Genomic DNA, 21267 nt, shown 5'->3' with positions numbered 1-21267 from the left:
CCGCCATTCCCGCACACCAGTGGGTTCCCAGTCTAGCAGGCTGCAGAGCCCCTGCATGACCCGACACATGTTCCTGGCACAGCTTTTTTTTCTTTATGTCTTTGTCCTCAGCAGAAAAGTTGTCGAGAAGCTGAAAGACAGGCTCCTACCTCATTATCCACGCTCTCCGTGGCCATGCACTGGTTGTTGGCTAGCGTGGTGATCTCTCTGCTTTTGGGGGTTTCCATTCGACAGCTACAGAGGGGAACTTCCTGAAGACCATCTACTTCCATTGCTTCAGGACCATTGGAAAGACCTGGAGTGCAGAAGACCAGTAAATCAACTCCGAAATTCTCTTCCAGGAGAAAGGATCAGTCCATGAATACCACCCATCCTCCCAGTCCACGTCCTGAAACACTTTAAAGGCATTATCTAAACCCTGTAAAAACGACCCCTTCATTACATCAGCTGAGTTTGCAAAAGCATCCTGTACTTTTCTAAGTCCAGCCACACTACAGACAACTGTGCTAAAATCAAGAATAGTAACTTAAGAACAGTTTACTCTGAGAAAACCTCAAGAAACCTCAGGATGAGGTAGAGATTTTTATCAGCCTTTTTCTCCTCCCCACCTGCCCCAAAACACTGTGCTCTGGCACTAGAAAAATTGTAGGAAACCCCCTGGAGCTGGAAATCTAAATAGTCAGTGGACTGATAAATAGAGATGATCAGGAAAGCACAAACTTCTATTTGCAGAAGCTTATTACACAGATGGGAAAACAAAATTCCTGGGACTATTTGGTCTCAGCCAACCGAGAATTATTTATTTTGGAAAGAGAACAAACCAGGGAAAAGAAAGCGGCAAGATGCTCAGACATTCTTGCCTTCTCCTCATCTCTTTTCTGTCAGATTTTGAACATTTTCAAACTTATTTACAGGTGGATAATGGCTTTTGAGGGGGCTCACCACCAGGTATGGGGCACAGCATGAGTGTTCTCATGGCTCCCCTGGATTCAACTCAATCACTAGGTAACCCATGATTGCAAAACACTGGCCTAATGATAAAGGGGTTGCTTTTAGTCCTACGCTCCTATTCTAACTCTAGGCCGTCGTAACACCTCTTTGCAACGTTTTTGTTACAGAAACAAGCCCTCAGACATTCGCCTTTGGATTGGTTCACCCTGAAGCATCCCAAGCTGTCCCTACCCAAGCCTACTATGGGATTGAGTCCCAGTGAGAAGGAACTGTGCTGCTATTTTTTAACCTTTTGAGAGGAGAGTTATCTTGCTGCAAAGTTTCAAAGATTAACTTCATCCCTGAGGGAGATTCCTCTTCAGCTGCCCTGGCAATGGCAGCACTCCCCCCGCAGCACACTGCCCATGGCTACAACCCCATCAGCTGAGCACAAGCCCCTTTCATCTTGTAAGGGGTTTCCTTTAGCCAACAAGTGGCAAGACCAAGCCTAGAGAAGGGATGGGATATTTCAAGGCATACAAGCAGAGGGAAAGTCCTTGCAGTTTTCATGTAAAATCCTGTCGAGATCTTAAGGGTTTAAGAGCTTTTTCTAGGACCACAAATCACAAAGCTCATTCCTTGCCTTCCAAGCTGTCACTTTCATAATCTTTTTGACATCCAGATGCTCCAGTGAAAGCATCCCTCGTCCATCCTGACCCTCCCCTGGTGGCAAACACTCCCACCCACTCTTTGATGCGTCTCTATCAAAAGAGCCAGACAACCTTTGAAAGAGAAAGAGCAATGGGGGACAGACAGAGGGACGGATCCAGGTCAGCCAGGAGGGGCTGGACCCGAGGCAAGTTCAGCACTGGGAACAGTGGCCAAGGGCCAGCACCCAGGAACCAGTGCTTGCTCAGCCCCGGGGAGAGGAGGGACAAGAGGATCTTAGCTGGGGCCGGGGGGCACTGGGGAGATGCTAAATCAGCACCCTTCAAGGAATGGAGGGGAGCTGCAGAGCAGGACAGGCGGGCTGTGACAGCACCCTGGACCCCTTGCTGGGCATCTTCCTGAGTCACCGTTCTCCACCCGAGCTGGGGTCCCCATATCCCTATCCCTGTCCTCAACCCCATCCATCCTCATCCCTTCCCCATCCATTCCCGTCCCTATCCCCTTCCCTATGCCCACCCCCATCCATCCCCATCCCTGTCCCCATCTCCGTCCCTATCCACATCCCCATCCATCCCCATCTCTGTCCCTATCCCCATCTCCATCCCCATCCCTATCCCTGTCCCCATACATCCCCGTCCCCATACATCCCCATCCATCCTCATCCCATCCCCACCCCTATCCCTGTCCCCACCTCTGTCCCTATCCCCATCCCCATCCCTATCCCTGTCCCCATCCCCATCCATCCCCATCCATCCCCATCCTTACCCCTGTCCCCATCTCCATCCCTATCCCCATCCATCCCCATCCTCTCCCCATCTCCGCCCCTATCCCCATCCCCATACATCCCCATACCCATCCCTGTCCCCGTATCCATCCATCGTCATCCCATCCCCACCCCTATCCCTGTCCTCACCTCCGTCCCCATTCCCATCTCCGTCCCTATCCCTATCCCCATCCCTATTCCTGTCCCCATCTCTGTCTCTATCCCCATACATCCCCATACCCACCCCTGTCCCCATCCCCATCCCATCCCCACCCGCATCCATCCCCATCTCCATCCCTGTCCCCATCCATCCCCGTCCCCGCGGGTCCCGGCGACGGGCGGGCGCTCTGTGTCCGGGCCGTCCCCGCCGCCGCCAGGGGGCAGCCTGGCCCCCGCCGCGCCCCGCCAGCGCCCGCCGGAACAAAGCCCCGGCCCGCCCCCGCCCTGGTCCCGGTCCCGGTCCCGGTCCCGGTCCCGGTCCGGCCGCCCCCGCTCACCTCCCGCCGGTGGGGAGAGGATCCCTTTCACCCGCAGATCCAGGGAATCCAGGGACACCTCCATGTACTCCATGCTGTTCTCCTGGCCGGGGCCCTCTCTGCCTCCCAACGATGGTTTATAGGCTTCGGCACCTACATTGGAAACACACGCGGATTGACACAGCTAAAAATAATAATAATAAAATAAATAAATCACGGGCAAGCACGTGCAGGCGTAAGGGCCATATTTAAGCGAGCAGGCTGTACGCAGGCTCCTCAGAGAGGCCATGAGTACAGATGCACATAGAATTATGAAAAGGCAACATCTGGGCATATATATGGCACGATTGATCTGTTTCCTTCCCTGGCTGATCAGACAGATTTTCAACTTCCATTTAAATAGGTAACAACTAAAAAAAAAAGAATACAAGAGATAAGTAAGTTCTGCCTCTGAAAGGCACATCTGCCTGCTGCCGTACTGCATCGGCAGGAGAAACGTAAATGGCACAAGGAAGGGATGAAACCAGGGCTCAGCGTGTCCTCCTGTCTCTGACCCGCTGCAAAGGGCTCCGGGTACACGCCAACCAGGCAGAGTGAGCTGGCTAACCATGGATGTCACGAAGAGGATGAGACAGGTGACATTCCACTTAGTGGGAAGGGAAAACCGTAAAAGCCAAGTTCTGGCTCTAAGTGAATAACGCTGCTGCTGGGAAGAGATTGCGCGGGGGATCCCTCGCCGGGAAGATTGCGTAGGGACCCCTCGGAGCCTTCGTGGGAATGGTCAATCTCTTCATGCTCCCTTGGCTTCACTTTCTCTCCTGGTTTGCTTCTCCCACTCGGGCTTGGCCAATAGACTTGCGTTAGCCTGAAGGGCCGGTTGCCACCTTTATTGAAGGGGTGGGAAACCAGTCCGTATCTGAAATTAGGAATCAGCTATTTGCTCTGAAAGGGTTCAATGGTCCCCACTACTTCTTGAGAAAGGGGCTGCCTTAGGAGGAAGAGGAGCAAGCCAGATGACTGACAAGTGCCAGGCACAGACCAAAGGCTGAAACACGCTCATTTAGCTCAGAAGCAGCCACAAATCGGCTGATCAAAAAATGGCCTTGTTTGCACTGAATTAGCAGACACAGAAGAATAAACCCTTTGATGGCAATGGATGTGTGAAACCTCAGTAAGGAAGCTGAAGGCACAGCGTCACTTCAGAGACTATCCACTTTTTTTTACCCATGTTGTTACCTTTCCTGAAGAAGTATCACATCCAGCCTGCACTCCCGGCTCTCCCCAGCCCAGAGCTTTCAGAAGACAAAGGCCACTGAAACCTTTTTTTGAGTGCTGGGTAACTTCGGTCAAACAAGAATGAGCACCTGAACAACATCCACACCATGAGGTAGGCCAGAGGTAGCTCATTACAAATGTTGTGGTGCTTTCAGAGTAAGCAAAGACACCCCACGGATTCCACTCAGCTGGACAGACATCCATACAAAAGCAACTGAGCATCACTTTGGGTTGGTTCTTCCTTTCCCTTCTGCATCCAACCACACTCCCTGAGCTCATGGGACATGAGTCCACATCATCATGAGTCTATGAGGTCCTTTTTGGATACTTTAAAATAAAGGGAGCTCATGAACAAAAAACTGTTCCTCCAGCATGCCAAGTATAAAGCCACCTCATACTTCTCCCGCTGTTAGTGTGCACACCGGCAGTCACTGCCAGTGAGAGGCACATTCACACCCTGGTTTATCACACAGCCCATCCTTGTGAAGGAAGAGCGAGCTCTGCAGACAGCCACTGCCTTACGGACCTCAGGACCTCACCCCTCCACCTGGAAGGCTAATTTCTGTGTAGTTAAGGAACAAAACACAATTAGTTACCTAGCACACTGGCTTGTTTCTTTTTATTCCTCCGTCTCCTCTTGCGGGTGGGTTTCAGCCATGGACTGTCCGTCTTTCCTTTCCTCTTCAGCAGCTTCTTCTTGATGCTGGACTCCGAGCTCTGAATAACCAGAGAGGCCACGTGCATGTAAGGCATGTTGGTATCAGCGTCCCAGCAGTCCTTTGCGCCCATGCGAGAGGGCCTTCTCACAGCTTGAGTTGTGCAAAAAGGCCTTAAGGACTGGGGGTTTGAAATCAAGTGGTGCTAAGATGTCTTTATAGCACGGAAAAAGGAAACACAAGCACACGTGTGGGTGTATTTCCTGTCATTTCAATAGTGCATGCTTCACTTTCTCTTCCATGAGGCATTTACACCACGCTCATCGCAGTAGTAGCTGAGCACCTTGCACAGCAATGCAAGTATGCAGGCACAAGCACGTTTTTAGCTTCTCCCCAGAAAAACTGTGGGTTTTTTTCAAAGTGAAATATTCACATCGCTCCACAGTCATGCTAAAAAAAAGCCAACAAAAACCTGCCTTGCACCTAAAGAGCCACCACCTTACAGGGCTGGGATGGACTCAAGGGAATTGAACTCTGCAGCAGCATACCAGCCCCCTCCCTCACCAAGGTACAGGCTATCACGTCAGCACGGACCAGTCATGCAGCAAACAGTCAGACACACATATGGATCTAAACAGGGTTTGCGTTTTGGTTTAAAAAATACAGTTGTCTGGGGTGCGTTCTCAAAGTCAACACTGGAACAGGGAATTGGGCACCCCGTCCCTGTAAGGCAGTCTTCAACACATCAATCATAACATTCACATTTTTGAACTGAAACTGCCAGCTCCTGATGCTTATCCATCTCCCAATGCTTATCCATCTCCCACCAAAGCCTACGAAAAACCTCCTGCTACCGTTAACAGCGGCTGGGTCGGGCCCTACCTTCATGGCCTACCTTGGGAGGAAGCCGATGCTGCGCCATGCCCTGTTACCACAGTGAGCGAAGCCGGGCAACGGTGGCGCTGAGCCTTGGCTCTCCGGGGCAGCTCTACGGCGTGTCTACGCTGCCCCTGATAACCGTCCCCGAGCGTGGGCTCAGTTGTGCCCCGCCACGTGGCTTACACCAATGACATCACGCTGCTTGTGGGGGAGAGGTTTGCGTTTGAGCCAGTCCCCGTCTGGGGAACAGGCTGACTCACCCGATACAAGCAGAGCGAAAACCACCGTCTAGGACATGGAGATACGACTTGGGAGTTTGGATTTGACGGCAAGCTCAACCCTTGGTTTGAGCTAACGCACGGACTGGCCTCAGCTACCCAAAGAAAGGGGGAGGCTACACAGCCCCTCCTGCTTGGTCCTCTCCGGCTCTTGTTGTGTCAGAGCACAAGGAACAAAATCCTAAAGAGCTTCAATGATTCACTTGGTATAGTCATTTCTACCTTCAGCTCAAAACATCAAGAAAATGAAGCCAAGAATTTTCTCAAGGTGACTGAAGAGTTGGGGTGCCTTAAATGCTGGCTCCTCAACTTGAGGTGCTGTGGAAGGGGAGCAAAATTCTCAAGTAAACTGGAGGGTGGGGGACAGAGACAATCAATGAACAACAATTTAAATAAAAATCAGGTTCTCTTCACCAGCCATCTAGAATCACCAGCAACTGGTGAAAGTCTTGCCCTAGCACTATACAGACAACCTCCTAGGGAGTGTGTCTGCCCGTCTGTCTACTTTGTACGTCTCCCTAACAAGAGCTGCCGGCTCATCTGGTACTGTGAGGTGGCAAGTCAAATCAATGGGAATTTAAGCTGTGGGCTGCACTAATGGATTTGTGAACAACTCCACCTGGGCTCCAAAAAGGCTGGCTGAGCTTCAGGTTGTCCAGAAAACATTGCTGGCTCCTACCACTCGCCAAAGCTGCATCTGAAGAATTTAATCACTCTTAAATATTTCTACTACCATTCAAATGATTAAAAGCAGTCAACACCTTGTTGAAAAGAACAAACAAAAGCCCATTAATTAGCATCAGAAAGCAATTAATTGTATCACAGATCGGGGTTAAGCACCTTGTGGAAAACAATACTCTGTGTGTGGGTGGTTTCAGAGAATGAGTTTTGTCAAAGAGACCTGAAACTACAGCGCTCTTGCTCTCTCTCTTTCTGGCAGCAGTGCAAAGGGGAAATTATTATCAACAGGACAAAGGCTGAAAGATGCATTTAGCAGCCAGGCTTACCAAGTCAGACTCATCTCCATCTTCCTCCTCCTCCCCAGACTCTCCAGACTCCTGTTCCTCCTCAGACTCGACATCATCAATCTGCAGCCACCATTTGCCCAAGAACAGAAAGAATCAGTCAGGTCGGATCTCTCAAAGCGGGGCATCCCCCCATCATCCTGCTGCCCCCAGCAACCAGCCTGCACATGCACTAACAGAATTTCCTCTCCAGGACATGAACTCCAAGGCTGTTAACACATGTCATGGTACGTCCATGTGGATGATACGGGGAAAAAAATAAAATAAAATAAAAAAAAATCAACCCCAGAAGCGTGTTTTCCAATCAAATCTTAACATCCGTGATTATCCAAAACCAGCCTCATGTCTACACTATGCGTTGTGATTTAGGAAAAAAATATCTCAACCAATTTTAGTGCTTTACCCGCCTGTTTACAAGCATGATTAGGAAGACGTCTCTTACTGGTTCAGTGAATCCCGTGAATCCCATAACTAAACATGGTGGGGCTTCTGCATATATAGTGGACTACAGACTTATTTAGCAAGGCTGAAGTTGGGGGCTAGATGGGGAGACTCTCCCGGGTGCAGTGGGGAGCAGGAAAAGGTCATGAAAAAGCCTCGCTTCCACTGCTGTGCTTTCTGCCATCCTGCAGGCTAAGAAACTCTAGCAATTGCCTCAACTCGTGCCACTCCTACCCCATACATACAAGCAGTGTCCCATCCCACTCCTTCAAATCCTGCACAGGGCATGCGAATACCTTTCTGGTGTTGTCTGCATCAGACGCACTGTCTTTAGAGGTCCTGTTATCATCTGCAGGAAACACAGCTGCCTGTTCTGCTCCATGATCATCCTCCTCTTCCAAATCATCAGAGTCGTCCTCTTCAGAGTCTACATCTATGCTTTCCCCGTTGATGTGAGGGCTGCCGTCACCCAGGTCCTTTTCACTCTGAAAGTCGTTCAACCACACAAGCCACAAAGTGAACTTCAATTCATAGGACAGAGCAGCTGAACCCATCCCAGACCACCTCTGTGCTAGGAGCCTTAAAGCCTCCAGGGGCTGGCTATATGTCCCTCCAGAGCTCTTCAATGCCGCCAGCAAAGCCAGCCTGAGAGCCTGCCATGTGTCACCTAACCTTGTTGACCTGGGGAATGAGGAGCCACGAGGAGTCATTCCAGACTCATGGCTGTACAAGGCATTAAGGGGAGGAGGGCTGCTGGGCAGGAGCCTTCAGACAGAGCCCTGCAGGCTAATTCAAACATGGAAGGGCAGCTCCAAGGGTGCAAGAAGGTTTCTAGGGAATGGAAAGGGAAATTAAATCAGAGAGAGGGATTTTCACTCCAGTCCATGAAAGCCTAGCACTGTTTTCCTTGAATTCAAAGGCCAAAACTTCAGGGCATGGGTTGCAGCAAAAGCGGAATTTGACTAGAAGGGAGTCCCTGTCTAAAGCTTTTTTAAGTAACCAGTTGTTCTGCCATACAGCCTCAAGCAGCAACACCAGACAGTCACCTTGAGGACTCTGAAACAAAAAGGTTACCACACGGGGTATGCTTGAAATCTCTCCAGTTCCACGGGACTCGTGGGACAGAAGGGGAACATTCACTGGAAAATATTTAAGAGTCGGTATCTGAACAGCCACCCTCAAAGAGCCATTTTCAAAGCTGCAAGGCTGCTACGGGCAGGATGCTGTCACCAGAGAGAAAATGTAGACTCAGAATGGAAGGTGCTGACGGTAACAAGCCAGCACGTTCCTGCGCCTATACACGGGGCTGGTGTGCCAGGACAAGGGATGTGTACGGTGACAACAAACGTGTCCAGTGGGCTCAGTGCTCCCCTCACCTTGGCACCCGCAGAGGAATGAGTTATGCTCTTAAACATCTCAATCATTGTTCTCTGTTTTAACACTTTGGTCTTTTTCTTGGGAACCAGGCTATAGGTTCCCATTCTCCGTTTTTTCTTCCGAGATACTGCAGCAGCTGGAAAAGAGAAATAAAAGGAAGCCAAAGTTTGCTCCGGAATTAAAAGAAGGGGTAGAGAGTAGAGGCTGTACTGGGGGAAACCACATTTGAGGGCACAATCTGAGAAAAAGGCTTCCCACTCCAACTAATTTATTTACAAGTCAACCAAAAGATGACACACACACACCTACAAACACACAAAGAGCTTTCTGCCAATGCTGCAAACCCACCCAAATTCTGAGTACTTTCCACGTTCCTTCTGGCCTCTACATCACCATATACAGAATCAAATCCTTAAATTAACCTGCATTTGGCACTACTGCTGATATTACAGGAGGCTGAATAGAAACCATCTTGCTCAGATAGATACCGCAAGGCCAATAATACCGACTTACAATGAAAGCAATCGTACAATAACTGAAGAACACACAGGGAAAAGGTACCTTCAATAAAGAGCCATTTGCCATTTAACCTCATTTCACACCTACTATGGAAGTTTGTTTGATTCCTTTCACTACTTTGATTGGGTCTTAATTTGTTAAGTCTCCCTCCTGGCCTTCTAATCAAATCAGTCATCACACCTCACTGCCTGATGCTGCTGTCTTTGGTGAATACACATCAGAAGGATGCTTAGTGCAGGCTCTTTTAAGAATAGCGTACAGCAGGGAAAAAACAGCTTCAGCACCAGCATTATCATCTGCAGCTGTACAGCTTGTTCCTTGAAAGCATTTCCTCATCTCCCACTACAATGATATTTCACCAAAAATCTATGAAGAGACCTCTCCAAAAATCCGTTATCCCAATTAAATTTATTTACAAGGATGTAGTTTATGGTAACCAATTGCAGTGATATACAAAGTCCCTCACAACTGATAGAAACATCTTCAGAATATCCCATAGGAAGATGCGATGACAGCATCTCCTCTCATAACAAGTTTTAGCAGAAGAGTGATCCTTGGTGTGGTGGTGCCTGACGGAGCACACCTACCTGCCCACGCCGCCTAGAGGGACCTGCACCCCATGAAACAAGGCGGCGCAGGAAGGACTGCACGGCAGCTGCTATCTGCAGAGCAGAGAACCGGTGGACTTCATTGGGGGGCTACTTTAACAGGGGACTGCAAGAACGTACCCTTTACAACATCCACAGGTGACCAGAAGGGAGTGCAGAGGACACAAGCGTCACGCTTGCAGCCCACCAGCGACTCGCAGAGAAGTGGGCAGATGAAACGGCATCTGTCAAACAAGGTCTCCAGCAGCAGCCCTGCTGATGCCTCCAGAAACGGAATCCCCAAAGGACATTCAGTGGGAAAAAGGTACTAACAGAGGTTTCAGTCCTTGTTAACCTGCCTCATTTCCCACTCAACCACATACACACAGATCTGGGAGGTGGGTGCTGTTCGGAATTTTAACTTTGCCCTTTTTACCCGTCTGCGACTTCGTGGTGGCCACATAGCTCTGGTTCTGAGGTAGTGACTGGTGAAGGCCCGGGAGAGGGGGCAACGGCAACGGCTTCCCAAACTCCAGGACGTTTTTGTTGCCTTCCTCCTTGGATTCTTTATGATCTCTGCTGTCTCTCCCATCTTTGGGGTCTTTACTTGCATGCTGGAAAACAAAATGCAGTTAAATTGAGCCTCCGCATTCAAAAGGGGGGGAAAAAAATAAATCAAGAAACTAAATTTAATTCCTTTCTCTCAAGCATAGTCACCTTCATTTGAAGATAGGACCACACATTCAAAGCAAAAGCACGCAGCCCCTCCTCTAGCACGTAGTGTTACTTTGCCTAAAGACTGCAAAACACCCCCAGCCTGCTGCGCCTCCACTTGTTGGAGGCTGTTGTCTTTGAGGGTGAAAGGCTGCCTCGTGCAGGCAGAGCCGGCAGAGCCAAAGCAACTGCAGATAACGAAGAGGATCAGACACTATTGACACAGGCATTTGGTCGGCTCTGGAGAAGACGAACGAATGCAGCAAATACACCTATTCCCTGAAACACGCCCCGAGTGCGGCTGTCACGTCAAGCATGCCCGAGAACAGTCTTGCAGAGATGCTTCGGAAGAGCAGGCAGCAACGGGAAGGGATCCTTCCTTTCGGACACCATTCGGCACAATCGGGTCTTATCCCACCTCTAGCGTAGCACACACCAAAACACGGGCAAAGAACATATTTGCCTGACGCTGCAGGTTCATCTACAGTGCCGCCGCAGCAAAGACCTGCCCAAGCTTACTTTAAACCAGCTAGCGCAGGTATTCCCGATCTCGCTGTCGCAACACCAAACACGGGACAGGCTACAAGCTCCTACTGAAAACCAAGAGAATTTTGTAGTTGCTACTGCACTTCCAGGCACCAAAGCAGCTTCCACCCGCTCTGATCCAGGCTTGTAGCCAATGCCAAGTCTCATTCAGCACCTTTGGTCGTGCAAATCGGGTCCTGACAGCCGCACGTCCCACAGCGCTGCACCTTCTGCAGCAACCACTGTATTAACAGAGTGGGGTAAACGCTGCCGTTCCGATTTGGCATTTCACACCGGATTTGCCCTCTTACATATCTAACCTAGCCGCATCCACGCTTCTCCACACATCTGTCCACTCAACTGTCAAACAGGAGGCAGGTTTGGCAGAGATGCTCCACAAAACCAAGAGCACAGTTAGCAGGTTACAAGCTCTGCGGCGGCAATGTTCTAGTGCTGCTCCGCTTGCAGGAAAATACTGCTTATGGGACTTCTGAAGCAACAGCTGAAATACCAAAACAGAGAGAGGAATCCGAGCAAAAGAAAGGAAGAAGTAAAAAGCAGCAAGCAATAAAAACACTCTTTAAAGTCCAGGTTCAGATAGGCACTCTTAGACACTGCTTTCAAGTAATGTGACCTTGTGAACAAATGGGGAAGCGACTGATCCTCCTAATTACGGCTCTGCCATGTGCACACTGCTGGCAGAAAGCGAGGACTCGGTCACAGACAGAGAAGCTGTAATGATAATCAAAAATGACCTGCATAAAAAGGCCATCGAATTGCCAACGATTCCTGCATCAAGCCCATAACTTATGGCTGAATTGCCACATCTTTTCTTAAAAGGCATCTAGTCTTGGATTAATGATTTCAAAGATGACAAATCTACCATATCCTTTGATATGTTGTTCCAATGCTTAATTGCTCTCACTGTCAAATAATTAAATGCATTATGCTTTTTCAACTAAATTAAAAAGCCCTGTATCATCAGAAACTCTCACTCCAAGTAGACGCTTATGGACTATGATCAACTTTTTTTTTTTTTTAATTTTCCCTTCCATAAGTTTAATAGAATGAGCAAATTAAGTGTCCATAGGATCATTTTCTAGACATTGGATCACTCCCGAGACTGCTCCCAGTTGTTCTACCCCTTAAAAAAATGTAAGTCAGGAGTGCTGGGCACAGCATGCCAATAATAGTCTCAACAATACTATTTATACCTCTTTAAAGTCCCTAGTTTATAGATCGAAAGGTTAACGGTAACTCTTGGCTACAGGAGTATTCTTAGAATTCCCAAGACCCTTGGAACATCCACTGCTTTCCATTTTTAACTTAAAATTAGAAAAATGAGCTTGGGAGAGGCAAGTCTGACACAAAGCTGCCTGCAACAAGTGTACAGAAGGGCTGCACTTTTTGTCTTTTAGGTGCAGGTTCTCTGACTGTCCTTTAAATGCAACTGGTCTCTGATAAAATGTGCTGTTACTCCCAAACATCAAGAATTCACATTCAGGCCATGCCAGACAGTTTGGAAGAACATAATCAAATTTTAAATGAAAAAGTAGTATGTTATTAGCTTGGGGTTTTTCTCTCCCCCTGTAATTACAATATGGAAATAAATTAAAAATCTTCAACAAGGCTGCATGACAACTGTTAAATGTGACTTTTCATGGCAATTCCGGTAAAACAGTTTTTTAAATCAAATTAAGTTTTGTGAGATCTGGATTATTACTTGGAGGCATATACAGCAACGCTAAAGAACAAGAATTCCTGCAGAGAGGTGACCAGATCTCTCGGGAAGCCTGATGGCATGGGAAGCTGAGCAGGCCAGCAGTGAAACCTCTCTCTCTCTCATACACGTGTATATACAAAACATACTAAATCTAAGGACTGTAATAAAAAGGATCAGCAAAGATTTGAAAGCACTTATACTCAGTTTTCTCACCATCCTTCTTCATTCTTAACTAGACAAAACAGTTACATCTTTGCTGTTCTTATTAAATTTTACTCTTCCAGCAAGTGGATGAAACTTTATTCTTTTCCCATTTCTAATATCTCTGAATTTTGCCAGTTCCTTAACTTGAGCCTGTAGGTACAGCCCATCCTGGTCTCCTGCTCTGAGCTTTTATGCTTTGTCTGCTCCAAATTTAAACACTCCCAGAAAAGAGGCTTTGCTAATCCGGCACACTGCTCTGCTGGGAAATTTCTTCTTCCTTCAAATCCCGTCACGCTGGCCAAGGCTGGTGCAGGCATACCTGAGCCTTTCCTCGCAAAAGATATTCTGCATCCTTCGCTGCCCAGGGTACAACTGGCTCGTGACACCTCTCAGCAGAGGAGGGTGGGCAGATTTAAATAAAAGAAGCAAAGGCTAAAGATGGACTGCGCATTTGGGAGTGGGGAGAGTGGGTGCTAGACCATTCTGGGGCACAACAGACTCCTATCAAAGCAAAACAGAAACAAAAAATTACAGTGATCCATTTAAACACAAAGCTCACAGATCCACCTGCAAGGCCCCGGTACCATCAGAGGACTTCTGAAAACACTGCACCATCCGCTTAGCTCCAACAACGAGTTTCCCACTGGGGAAAAGGCTGTCCCAGGAAAACTGCAGAGCAAGGCTTCTCCTGCAGAGCAGGCAGGGCAGGCAGAGCAGCTGCCTCCAGCCCTGCCACCCCATGCCCCGGCCCGGGTTTGGTAGGAGGCAGCTCCAAGTCACCTCTGCGGGCTATACAGTCACTGGCACCGCTCACAGCAATTAACGCTCCTCTCACCTGCCACCTTCTTCCAGTTTCACGATGGGTGGGTTGCCCCTGCCCTGCCTGTTCCTAGCGCGAGGCGCAGCACCGAGCAGGTATCTATAGGAGCGCTCGCAGCCCAGTATCCACCCAAGCAAACTCCTGCTTCCTGGCTTCTTACCTTCTCCCAGCAGAGGACACTCGTGCTAGCGAAGCACAAACAAAGGGGGCTGCAAACAGCAGACACATCAACAAACCCAACGGAGCTGATCACTAGTCAACATCTACTCATCCGATTTGCTGTGACAAATCCTAACACATTCCTATTTCATTTCCTGAAGACTCAAAGTCCTCCCCTAAAGGTGGAAAATGCCAGACTGGCAACACTGGAGCAGAAGCGGCCACGCCAGGAAAGCGGTGAATGGCTTGCGGTGATCTCTTGGGCTCGGACTGATCTGCTAAGAATACTAACGAGGGTACACACACTTTGAGTCACTCGCATTTTTAACTAAGCAGGCTCCTACGCTCAGAAACTGGATGAAGATCATCCTTCTTCACTTAAACCAACAAACATTCAAGAAAGCAGAGGTGCTTTCAAGTAACACCTTCATGGACTCCACTGCAAATAGCAAAATTAGAGGCAGGAAGAACTATTCCTGACCCTAAATAACTCCATCGCTGAGTGTCATCCCTGTCCAAAACAGCTGTGGCCTTTTTCTTCTTTCCTCAATCATGCTTATATTCAGCAGTCCAGCAGAGTTTTCATCTACAGTTTTAGAGAAGCACGTTGAGGAGAACCCCATGCAAAAGCAACTCCAGGACGCAGTTTGAGATCCCTAGCCACACACACGTGGGCCACTGGAGGCCAAGAAAAGACCAAAAATGACAGAGAAAGAAAATGCATCACTAGTGTCCTCATTTCTCGCAGCTTCACATGTGGCATCAGCTCACCCTACGCAAAAGACTGGGAAGTCACTATTTCATGGTGGGGCATTGCAAGGAGTAGTCAAGAAGTTGAAGACACCTATTTCAAGGCTCAGGGCAACGTTTCCAGAGCTGCTTGTGGGGACTACAACTATGTCTGACACCACTGTGAGAAAAATAGTCAAGAAAACTGCTTAGATTGCGACAAGAACACAATATTTTATGTGTTTATAAAAATTAAACTCAAGTGTTTTCTAAATATTAATGGGATTGACCATGTTTCTATTATTGGCACAGAAGTCCCCTACAGCAGCAGTTACTGAAAATGGCAAAACACAGAATATTCTCCTTTTTTTTTTTTTTTTAACAAAAGCAAAAACACAGAAGAAACAAACCTTACTAATTAAACCCCGCATTGGTTCGACAGACCGCACAAGGCATCCTTCCCACAGCCCAGCAATTAAGAGGTCTTCCGTTATCAAAGCAAGCTAGCAACAACCAAAGAGAAACCAGACCAGAACTCCATCTGTGTGTTGGTGCAAGGACACCGGCAAAGGTCCTGCAGGTCCTGCTTCAGAGCAGGGCGCTTTGAAGAGCAGTGCAGAAGGACTGCCGATCGCTCTCGAGACCTGACACCATCTCCAACTTAGACATGCAAGCTGTCTTATTTATCTTCTTTTAAGGACTTTCATCTCTGGCATAGTAGGAGCTTGAAACCGAAGCCATCTAGCCAGGAGGACTAAACTAACTGCCACTGCCACCGGGCAACACAGCAGCTGTCACGGAGCAAGTCTGTTCTCTCCATCCATCCGTTGGATGCGGAGGGGTAACGAGATTTGTACCAAGGCACTGCCTTTGAACAGCACAAAGCAGCAGCTCCCAGGGGTATCTGCCTCTAACAACTGCTGAATGATATTTAAGCACGAAATATCAGCCTGCTATAAAAAATTTATCGCAAGCAGACGACAGTGCCTGTAGGAGCTGTAGTGGTGCTACTCTCCCTTTCCTTCACTGCTGCAGAATTATACTTCTCACTACTGCATTTCACCCCAGCTGCAGGGGGATCCTGACCCCTGCCTAAGCCTTACCTCGGAGCAACAAAAAGAAACCTGCAGGGCTTTGGTCTTAATCTAGATCAGACAAGCGGCAAGGCTGATCCACCTATTAATGCCCTTTTATCTGCAGATTAACACGTGCCCATTTAGAGACTTGATTACAATTGCACTGATTTGTGTGTGGTCAGGTATCTGTGTAAAATCATGTGGGTTTATACTGCCGGGCTAAACCGCGCTAAACCAGGCTACAAACCTGCACTTAATGGGTTTCAGAACCAGAGTAGTCCAGAGGTGTGGACACTGACCCCACTCCGCGTCCCTGTCCCCTCCTCGATCAAGCAGCTCACGGGAAGGGAGTGTCACACATCAGCCAAAACAGGGTAGCTCAAACCAATTTCGACAGCAAGCCTACCGACGGAAATAGGTCTGCCGGGGACGTGGGACGGTTATTTCTGTGGGCTGTGGTCGGCAGCTGGGGCGGCCACCTTCAGCCAGCACAGCCGTGTCAGCAGCACGAGCACCACCAGTTAAATATGAAATTAGAAGTACTGCACAATATACGTTCACTTTCTACCTCCCTCTAAAGTAAACCCTCTACATAAGAAGTCCAGTAGTAGTCTATGGCCTCATCACTCCTGAAGGAGGTTTCCCATAGGGGATATTTAACTGTGGCCAAGCTCACACCTATGGGCTTCACGCTTTCAGTCCGCCTGCACAGCTGGGTACCCCTCTGGAGAGGGCCCTCAACGGGTGCACCTTCTAGGTTCAGCCAAGCTGACAGCAGCACTTGCCATCAGATGGAGAACTCTATTTCACTATGCCCTGTACTCTTCTTTTTATTTATTTCCCCCACACACACACATCAAAGAGGCAATATCCCCATCACCATCCCCCTTAGGACCTGCCCTTTGGTTTGAGTTTTCTGCACGTTAGAGGGTCTGAGCCTGCCGAGCAATCCCAGACACTTGCAAACCACCAACTGCCACCTGCTTGGCCCCAAGACAAGAACACAAGACGTTCTTTGGCCAGGAGCTCCTGCAGAGCAACCCACAGACCACGTCAGCACACTGCCGCAGCACTGCTGGGCACTGACACGGAAAATCCTACTTTACAGCAACACCACCTGTGTGCACACAGAAAGCAAGCAGCTTACGGGTCCTGGGATGAGATATTCAGTGGCAATGCTGCTGACAGGTATAGTTTGATGAATATTGGTAGAAACACCAACATAAGCCAAGCATCTTCTGCTTCAAGCTCCTCCTTCCTGCCCAGGCTTTGTCTCCCCCAGTTAAAATTGGTACCCTACGTTTCGGGCTCCCACTGTGAAGCAGGCTGAGATACTAATCTCTCAGATTTTTGCACTATTTCTTCTGACAGTTCGGTTCCCCTGACCTGGTCCTCTGCACAGCATAAAAAAGTACCACCAGAGACACACACCCCAAACTACAGCCTCGTGGCTATGTAATGAACGGAAACATAACTTGGGATTCCCAATCCTGCCATCTGTTTCTCCTATCTCAAGAGATAACTATGGGATGCTTTCACTACTTTTAGCATCCTTTATCCCTTCCAGACACGTCTTAGTGATGTTAAGCTCAGAAACTGAGCAGGAGGGGCCTTCTCCAAGCACAGGAGACACACACACACTTGCCTTTCAGCCTGTTGCCTGACTTTGTAAACTTTTGGGTTCTTAATAGGGTTATAAACAGATTAGGAAGGAGAGAAAGATTCTTTCAAAAGGTGCAATGCTTGTGTTACTGCACTATTCAGAAGGGAAGCAGAAATGACACTCAACAACTCTTCTGAGGTCTCTGTTCAAAAACCACTTTCACATGCGACAACATCAATTAAAATTGTCACCTGTTTCAGATTCAGCTTCGATCCCAATTCAGGAAGCAACTCCTAAACAGAGAAAAAGCCGGTTAAATTTGAGAGAAAATTATTTTCTTCCTTTCAAAGAACAATCCACATGTGCAGGAAAAGGCTACCAAGGTCCCCTGACAGCTACTGGATTACAGAAAATAATTTTTTGGCCCCAGTGGGTTTCTGCAGGAGCCGGGGGGAACAAATGTTTACACTTTGCAGGCAACAAAACACGTTTCTCCCCCCCTTCTCCCAGGAAGCACAGGTCTGCAAGAACAGCCTACCAAAAAAAACCAGCAACATTCTAAAAAATATTAGCAAAGAAAACTACCGTGTCCTGTAACATAAACTTTTGGGTGATTTCCGCAACTTATTTCCTGGAATACAGCACCAGTTATCATGGTGGTTTTGAAGGGGAAAAGGTGTGAACGTGGAGGCTGGAACATGAAAAGTTACTGCAATGCTGTTCTGATGAGCCTCTTATAAGCAGCTCAACAAAGAAATAATCAGGACAGAAAAATGACAACTAGCAAGGACTCTGCTACTCAAAAGAAAATAGCGTGTAAATTTGAAAGACAATGGGGAAAAATTAGGTAGTAATTATCAAGGATGCTGCACAAAACAGATGTTTTATTGTCTTGCAGAAATGAGATCAGATCTTGGGTTCACACTCAGACGCAGAGGCTCAAACAGAGAACATGGGAACGGCCTCTTCTTACCACCCTTCTTGTGAACTTTGTTTCTCCCCCTATTTTAAGCCCAAGAGAAATGGCCAGAGGTGCTGAGGACAGGCTACCCAGTTGCTAGAGCGGCCCAACAACTACCGCAGGCTTTGGTTTTGGAAACCGCTGTTACTGCGCGAGCAAGGAACGATCCACAGCATCATCACAGCAGCTCGCGCACAGAGCGCTGCAAGCACTCGCAAACCTTCTGCGCAGCTTTCCAGAGACAAACCTTGAAGCCCAAGGGGTTGCGTAAAAATATTCTTTTGATGTATCATAAAATATGAATGAGGAAAACACTCCCTCCTAACCTACCAGTTGTCTTTTTAGAAGGGAATTGCCTCTTTCAATTGCTCAGCCCCAAGGGATCTTTCCCTGTCAAATTCCGCAAGGGTCTGGGGGTTTGCTGGGCCTAATTTAAGTGCACGACAGGCTGCTGGAGGAAAGCTGCGAAGCAGTTTCGGTTGCAAAGCCTTGTTTGGGTAAGAGACAAGATTTTCATCAGGCTGCATGTATTGCATCTGGGCTTCCCCCGCTCGCCAGCCAGAAAACACAGCAGGGGTGTGAGAGCGAGAGAATTCAAATGCAATCAGGGGAAGACAGAGGGGAAATTAGTGGTTTAGGAGAATGGTCGGGGAATCGTGGCAGGCGTGGTGTCTGCCCCGCTATCGAGGCTGGGTGCCCACGAGGTTTGTCATCTCGATGTGCTCTTTGGACTCCCACCTGCTTCCGGAGGCACAGGTGGTGCCGCAGCCAAGGGCACCTTCCCCCATCTGGGGCTGGCAAAGTGCCACCCATCTTTCCCCCCCCCCCCCCCCCTTTCCTCTCTTCCCCTGCTCCAGACCACAGCAATTCACAGCTTTGAGACCTTCACATCATATTACTGCTGTGCTGCGACAGGTGGGTGACATCTGAGGATCACTTTGCGTTTGCTGGTCCGTAACACGCTGGTAGCTAACAGCAATCCAGTGCACAAACCTTTACAAAGCTGCAGCAGCTTCCCACATATTTCTGGGGTGACTCACATTGCCAAGCAGGGCTTGCAATTCTTCCCTCGACCTAGGTGCCGGATACCTAAAGGCCAGTCTCCCTCCATCATTAGACAGAGCACAACGAGAGGATCTAGCTCATTGTAGCAAAATAGAAAGAGTCACGGGGCTGGAGACCAAGCGCTCGTAATGCAGATCTGCTTGTCCCAGTACCTATTCCCTATCTTTGGCAAAAAAAAAAAATAATCAAAAGAACTAAACTTGGCCAATGACAAAGAAAGGCCCATTTCTATTCACCCCACTTACAACATGAACGCACCAGATGACTTCACATCTCCTTTTCCCTCTAAAAAAAGGCAGAGCCCTGTTTTATTAAGTGACGGTAAATTCACCCCTAAGGATTCTGGAGTGAAGATTTCTGAACAAGTTGCGTTACTGCAGGCAACATACAGGGAGAGAGAGTGAAAACATCATCTGGTTTACTACTATAATGATAGGACAATGCAATCAAGTTGCCTGACATATCAGCTTCTTGACAGCTTCCGAGCTTAGGAGAAGCCTCAAGTTAACATGCTATGCTTAATTTCCTTTGGGTCGAACTTATAAGAAATCTAATTTGTTTCACAAGCAGCTCTGGATTTCAGCAGACGGCTGATGAGCAATACAGCCAAGAGAGAAAGGCCATTTAGTGTCTTGCATAGATCTGTTGGAGAAGGTAATTGATCAATTATATATTTAGAAACACATTGGGGAAGAGAGCTGATGGTGGCCACATGACTCTGTTTTAACACCTCTGTCTCTCTGCAGGAAGAGAAAAAATAAAAATAAAAATTATCTTTTTTAAAAAAATCAATCCACTCGGTGGGACACCTCCGAATTACGCTTGATCCCTGTGCAGCAAGGTATCCCTCTCCCTCACTCAAAGAAAGGCAAGAGCGATAACAGCAGCAGCGGCGCTGACTGCTGGGCATATACGTTACCAGGCTGGGGGTGGGTTTAGGCATTGTCTTCCGTGCTCTGTGGACCTTGACTTCAGCGTTAGCAGCGGTGGCTTTTTTAGCATCCATGTCCTTACTGCCCTCCCCGAGCTTGGTTGGCATCGTGGCTTGCATCTGAGAAAAGGAGCCCACAGTTCTCCCTTTGCTTGCTCCTCCTGGAAGGGTTTTTGCAGCATGGCCGGTGAGAGAAGCAAAGGTGCTGGTAGTCCTTAGAGGTTGCTCCTGTGCCATCTGCTTGGTTAGAATATATCCATTGCTCCCTGTTACAGAAGTCTGTGTGAAGTCATTAGCTTTCATATGGTTTTGCTTCCCAGTCTCGCCATCTCGTTCAGAAATGCCATTTTCCGCTATCCTATTTAATTTAGTACTAGAGTCCTGCTGGCTCACTTTCGTATTGTCCTGAGTGTTTTTAGCTGGGTTTGGGTGGCTACCAGCTTCGCTGTGCTCACAGGAACCGTTGGTTTCACCATCTACTGCCATTTTTGGTTCCCCCGCTTGCTTTTCTGTAGCACTTTCATCCGCAGCCATGGCATTAAACCCTGGAGAAGAGGGAGGATAAGGAGGAAGAGAGGAGAAAGAAAAGGGTCACAAGTGGCAGCACAACGTTAAAGAGAAGGCACAGCTACTTAGTGGCTAATGATGAGCACACCTCTCCCCCGCATCCATTTAGGCTGCTCGCTCACCTACCTGACCGGCTTGCCTGGATCCTCAGGTGGTGGAAACTGGGGTGGGTGGCTCAGTTGAAAGCAGTGCACTCATTCTCACTTGCCTCAGCTGCAGATGTGGCCATTTACTCCCAACTATGGTCTTTTCAAGGTAAATATTATCTTTAGCTCTTCCAATAACTACGTTTATTGGACCGTATGTCAACACTTC

General features: G+C 48.3%; 1 protein-coding gene across 2 annotated transcripts in view; it reads right to left on the bottom strand.

Moving 5' to 3' along the window:
- The window catches only part of EHMT1 (euchromatic histone lysine methyltransferase 1), a gene marked incomplete at its 5' end in the record, with an annotated part of 123386 nt that overhangs the window by 30177 nt on the left and 71942 nt on the right, over window positions 1-21267 (bottom strand). For both annotated transcript variants that reach the window (XM_082492695.1, XM_082492696.1), the window contains 9 exons: window positions 150-295; window positions 2860-2991; window positions 4710-4830; window positions 6934-7014; window positions 7689-7877; window positions 8769-8905; window positions 10312-10489; window positions 17680-17721; window positions 20374-20930. In XM_082492695.1, coding sequence (XP_082348821.1) covers window positions 150-295; window positions 2860-2991; window positions 4710-4830; window positions 6934-7014; window positions 7689-7877; window positions 8769-8905; window positions 10312-10489; window positions 17680-17721; window positions 20374-20930 — 1583 coding nt within the window. The remainder of the gene's footprint in view (window positions 1-149; window positions 296-2859; window positions 2992-4709; window positions 4831-6933; window positions 7015-7688; window positions 7878-8768; window positions 8906-10311; window positions 10490-17679; window positions 17722-20373; window positions 20931-21267) is intronic.

The sequence above is a fragment of the Vanellus vanellus genome, assembly GCF_965231255.1.
Source record: "Vanellus vanellus genome assembly, chromosome: 18".
Lineage (NCBI taxonomy): Eukaryota > Metazoa > Chordata > Aves > Charadriiformes > Charadriidae > Vanellus > Vanellus vanellus.
The sequence above is the reverse complement of the archived record's forward strand: the minus strand, read 5'-3'. Positions and strand labels throughout refer to the sequence as shown.